This window comes from Otolemur garnettii, unplaced genomic scaffold, assembly GCF_000181295.1.
Source record: "Otolemur garnettii isolate 467f Iridium unplaced genomic scaffold, OtoGar3 scaffold00005, whole genome shotgun sequence".
In the NCBI taxonomy this organism is placed as follows: domain Eukaryota; kingdom Metazoa; phylum Chordata; class Mammalia; order Primates; family Galagidae; genus Otolemur; species Otolemur garnettii.
Genome location: NW_003852400.1, coordinates 25479184 through 25485234, shown reverse-complemented (window position 1 = coordinate 25485234; position 6051 = coordinate 25479184). Strand labels below are relative to the sequence as shown.

General features: G+C 36.6%; 1 protein-coding gene across 3 annotated transcripts in view; it reads right to left on the bottom strand.

Moving 5' to 3' along the window:
- The window catches only part of MIOS (meiosis regulator for oocyte development), a 37146-nt gene that overhangs the window by 3634 nt on the left and 27461 nt on the right, over nucleotides 1-6051 (bottom strand). For all 3 annotated transcript variants that reach the window (XM_023519423.1, XM_023519424.1, XM_012812603.2), the window contains one exon: nucleotides 5563-5767. In XM_023519423.1, the coding sequence (XP_023375191.1) occupies nucleotides 5563-5767 (205 nt within the window). The remainder of the gene's footprint in view (nucleotides 1-5562; nucleotides 5768-6051) is intronic.

Genomic DNA, 6051 nt, shown 5'->3' with positions numbered 1-6051 from the left:
GCCATTTTTTGGTTGCAGCCGTCATTGTTGTTTGGCGGGTCCGGGCTGGGGATTCGAACCCGCCACCTTAGGTGTACGTGGCTGGCGCCTTAGCTGGTTGAGCTATAGGCGCCAAGCCATAACCCTAAAATTTATCAGTTCTACTACTAGGTCAACATACCACAGAAACTTCTGCACACATCAACAAGTAGACATATACAAGAATGGTCATAGCAACATTATTTAAACAGTAAAAATAGGAAATAGCCAAGTATTCAATAGAATAGTGCAAAAACTGTTACAGTCATGAATGGAACACTAAATAAGTGAGAAACAAACTATAACTACATTCATCTGCATAACTGAAATTAAATATCTCAAAAATCCAACAATGAACCAAAAGGCAAGTCAAAGAATATACTCTGTATGACTCATTTAAACAGAATTTAAAGCACAGGCAAAACTAGATGTGTGATAAAATTCTACAAATAACAAGAAACTAACATGCAATGTAGGATGATGGTTACCTCTGGAGAGGAGGAAGGAGGTGTGACTAAGCAGGGAGCAATGACCAAGAGTACTGGCATAGACAATGTCTAAGCAAGTAGAGGCTTCACTCCTGTTTATGACAGATGATACAAAGTACTCTCTCTTCCCTATGCCATAGTTCACAAAATTTTAAAGAAAAATGTGGCTTGGCACCTGTAGCACAGTGGTTATGGCACCAGCCTCATACATCGAGGGTGGTGGGTTCGAATCCAGCCAGGGCCAACTAAACAACTGTAACAAAAAAATAGCCAGGCATTGTGGCGGGCACCTGTAGTCCCAGCTATGTGGGAGGCTGAAGCAAGAGGATTGCTGAAGCCCAAGAGTTGGAGGTTGCTGTGAGCTGTAACACAACGCCAGGCCACTCCACTGGGCAACACAGTGAAACTCTGTCTCAAAAAAAGGAAAAATAAAAATGTGACATCATATAGGCATTTTTATGTGTGTCTATCTTCACCCATCTTTATGTAACTCATGTTACATATGTGCTTAAAAAATGCTCATTCTATTAATTTCAGCTACCCCAATGTTTTTTCTAAAACAATAAATCAAATTAAAATATTTTAATGTATCATATAATTACAAATTAGAATAGAAAAGAGAATAAGTAAAACTATGAGGTCTAATTAAGTAAAAAAATAAGTAAAAAATGAAGTCTAATTAAATATGAGTAAAAATGAAGTCTCATTAAGCAATGGCTCCCTTTCAAGACATGTTACATGCACAACATTTTCACCTGGAGCACTGTTGGTCACACTTTGATGATCACAGGGATAGTTTTTTTTTGTTTTTTTTTTTGAGACAGAGCCTCAAGCTGTCCCCCTGGGTAGAGTGCTGTGACATTACAGCTCACAGCAACCTCCAACTCCTGGGCTCAAGCGAGTCTCTTGCCTCTACCTCCCAAGTAGCTGGGACCACAGGCGCCCACCACAACGCCCGGCTATTTTTTGGTTGCAGCCATCATTGTTGTTTGGCAGGTCTGGGCTGGGGATTCGAACCTGCCACCTTAGGTGTACGTGGCTGGCGCCTTAGCCGGTTGAGCTATAGGTGCCGAGCCACAGGGATAGTTTTTAAAAATATCCATCAGTCTTTGTTCATGATATTTGGTGAAAGTAATTCAAAACTTTAAAACGTAAATATAGGCTCGGTGCCTGTGGCTCAAGCGGCTAAGGCGCCAGCCACATACACCTAAGGTGGTGGGTTCGAATCCCTAGCCCAGCCCACCAAACAACAATGATGGCTGCAACCAAAAAATGGCCAGGCGTTGTGGCGGGTGCCTGTAGTCCCAGCTACTTGGGAGGCTGAGGCAGGAGACTCGCTTGAGCCCAGGAGTTGGAGGTTGCTGTGAGCGTGATGCCATGGTACTCTACCCAGGGGGATAGCTTGAGGCTCTGTCTCAAAAAAATAAAATAAAATAAAATAAAATAAATAAATAAATAAAACGTAAATATAATAAAATCATTCTGAAAAGCTTCACCAATGATAAGAGAGAAAAAAGGAAATGAGAAAAAGAAATAAGACAGCTCTTACAGAGACACGTTCATAATTTTAGGTAAAGCTCTCATTAGTGATTTTCACTTTGTTTCTGTAAATTCTAACAAACACAGAAAAGAGATTGACTCCAGAACAGGTTAATCTTCATATTTTTTTAATGAAGCTGGAAGTATTAAAGTCTATCTCATTGTAAGTAAAAAGACTAAGATCAAATGACTTTATAGTGAATTATGAAGATAAGTGCTACAGAATAACTGAGGGAAACTAGAGTTTCATTTATGCACTAATAATATAAGAAGAGAAAGAACCAGTATATAATCTAACTTTTAAAAAATGGGTCACTATCTAGAAGTTAAGCTCTGTAAGGGCAGAATTATTTTTGGTTCACTATAACATTTCCAGCACTTAAAACAATAGGTACTAAATAATATTTATAATTTATAATATTAATAATGTTAATTATAAAACAATTTTAATAGAGTTCTAATTTTCAAAGCATAATTAAGTATAAAAACGTGCAACTCTTAGCTGCATGACAATTTGAATCACGAAGCGTGATGGATAGGTGCAATCTGATCGCAGGTAAAGTACCAGGGAGTTTGGGTATCTGAGCCTTTAAATTGACAAGAGCCAGCATTTGATTTCTAATAGATCCTCTTTTATTTTGGAAATAGCATTCTTCTGATTTCACATACCAAAAAGAATATGTTTATTATTTTCTAATCAATTTAGCTCAACAATGCTTTGAAAGATCATATTCAGGCTCTCCCTAATTATGGTAGACTATTTCCTATCAATCCACTTCCTAGGTCCTTGTCATGCTGATGTGCTTGTATTTATACTTACCAATCTCTTTACCCTAGTTCAATTTTTTTTTTTTTTTGGTCTACAACGTGCCAAAGGCGTCTCTGAAGTCCTCACACAGTTAAATCCACCAAACTTTAAAGCAGGGGTCCTCAAACTTTTTAAACAGGGGGCCGGTTCACTGTCCCTCAGACCGTTGGAGGGCCGGACTGCGGGCCCTGGGACGAGTCGGCTGCTAAGCAGGACAGGCAGTGGCGGCAAAATCCAGCAGGCTGGATAAATGTCCTAGACAGGCCGCAGTTTGAGGATGCCTGCTTTAAAGAAACAACTTAGCTGGTACCTTCTGCCTAACCTTTCCAGGTATCCCTTAAGTAGTAGTAATGTTCCCTCCTTCAAAATTTCTAACACTTTCCTTATATAATATCCCACATTCATTCTAGGTGTCTAGATGTGTTTCAGAATCTAGGATGTACTGGGATTTTAGAAAAATAATAAGGAACAAATATATATTATATAACACCTCATGGAAGTCTGAGGTAGCACTTTGTTACCAAACTCATTATAGTATTTCTTCAGTGAAACATGAATATTCACAAATAAACAAGAGAAACAATAAATAATAAGCAAGATCTTTTTATCTCTTTTTTTGAGACAGAGTCTCACTTTATCACCCTCAGTAGAGTGCCATGGTATCACAGCTCACAATAATCTCAATCTCTTGGGCTCAAGTGATTCTCTTGCCTCAGCCTCCCAAGTAGCTGGGAGTACTGACCACAACACCTGGCTATTTTTTTAGAGATGGGATCTTGCTCTGGCTCAAGCTCGTCTGGAACTCCTAAGTTCAAGCAATCCACCCAGCTTGGCCTTCCAGAGTGTTAGGGTTACAGGCATGAGCCACCAAACCCAGCAATAAGCAAGATATGAATAACCTTACACCAATTCTGGACAGTTTTTATTGCCAAATGAGATTATTGAAAATTCATTTTTAAAAAATGCTGGCTTTTCAAATCTTTTTAGATTTTAGGATGATAGAGAATATTATGGGTCAGTATTAAAAATATTCTTTATTTTATGCTAGTTATCTTTGCTCATCAGCTTTACGAGGCTCTTTGATTAATTCATCTCAGAACATAAGCCCTATCCTAATGTATTAAGTGCTCAATTATATATTACATAAAGAAATTATTTTTGAAGCAAACAAAAAATATTTCTAAAACAAATATGGAAAAATGTTAAGATCTGATAAACTGGAGTTTTGAATAGTCATTATATTAGTCATCACAGCAGAGCGTTTGAAATGTTTTAATTTTCTTCAAATCCTAGAAAATTATTTTTTTGTTACCCATAAAAAGATTGAAAAGATGGTATATCTAGCAAAAAGGAAAAGTACTTAGGTATCATTAAAAGCAAATAATTCTGGGCGGCACCCATAGCTCAGTGGGTAGGGTGCCAGCCTAATATATCAAGGCGGGTGGGCTCAAACTTGACCTGGGCCAGCTAAAACAACAATGACAACTGCAACAAAAAAATGGTCAGGCATTGTGGCAGGCACCTGTAGTCCCAGCTACTTGGAAGGCTGAGGCAAGAGAATCGCTTAAGCCCAAGAGTCTGAGGTTGCTGTGAGCTGTGATGCCACGACCGGCACTCTACCCAGGGTGACAGCTTGAGACTCTGTCTCAAAAAAAACAAATAAATAAAAATAAATGTACATTTAAAAACATTACATATTATCCTCATTTGTTTAAAAAAAGACATCCAAATTCAAAATTATTACTTGGCCAATGACAGATACCAGTAAACCTTTCATAAATGTTAATGTAATAATAAAGCAGACTACTTACAGGAATAAGCTGCACAACAGAATTATACAATATCAGAAGTACAAAGGATCTCCAGTTCAACACTTATTATTAAAGAGGGCTAAAGTAACTCTCATTGTCATAGAGTAAATGACACAGAGCTACAACTAAAACATGTATTTTCACACTCTATCCAGCCAGTCGTTTATTCATTACACTAGTATGCTGAATACCCTAAATGGTTTTAATCAAAATTTTTGCCATACATAGTGTCATTTTCAAGTTTATGTACATAGCTAGAATATGCCTAGCCACCAAGTATATTATGTTCAATTATCTACTGTTCTCAAATGAATTTTCCATGTTTACTTTAAAAAATAGTAAAAAATATTAATCTTTCTATTAAAATAATCTATATGTTTCTTAGGTAACTGACAAATAGCAGAAGCAGCATCAAAGTTTAGAAGTCAAGAGACCTTCTAGGTTAATATTATCTCTACATATTTCACAGGTAGGTTTTTAAGATAAAGAGGAAACGTCAAAGTGCTTTGAAACTACCAAAATCCCCTTAGGAATATAGGGTATCTGTTAACAGATGCAGGCACACTGACTTTTACATATCAAATTTGAAAGAACTTATCTTAGCACAAACAGTGATAAGAAAATAGTGTAATTTTAAGATTACTTCATGTTTAAGCCTTTCTCACCAACTTTAAATTCCTCGACATCTGTGAAATTACGTGAAGTATCATGGATACAGAATTTACTTTTAATATATACATTTTATACATAAGAGGAACATAAAAGCCTTCAAGCCAGTAAGCTGCCCTTTCTTAGGAGTAACAACCAACTCAAGCTAATACATATTTTATGTACAACAATAACTAACTCAATTATGCAGAAATAGCTCATACAACTATTTTGTAGAATTATGTCATACCAGGACAGCTAGAAACAGGTGTCCCCATATTAATGAGGCAAAGTGCACAACGAGGAAGGGGTTTTCGACAGCCAGGACAACTTGTGACTTTAGATTTCGTTGGCGAGCCACTCACTCCATACTGACTAAAACCTCTGCCCTGATGAGGCACAGCTGAACAGCTGTAGGAGATTGACTTGCCACAGAAATTGCAACTCACAAACACCTAAAACAAAATGAAAAAAAGGAATAAATGTGACACAAGCCATAATGGGATGATGAAATTTGATCCTAACAAATTATTTTAGAATCATTTTTAAAATTTCATTTTATATTGTAAAATAATTTATTGTTAAGCTTGACTGGTTCTTTCTTATTTAAAATCTCTACTTTGCAGTTACATTATTTGGGTATTTCCTTTCTATTTCCTTGGTTCTTACTAATAACATTGAAATTGATAGAAAAACTCAGAATCTTTATACCCCAACATTTTTTTTTTTTTTTTTTTTT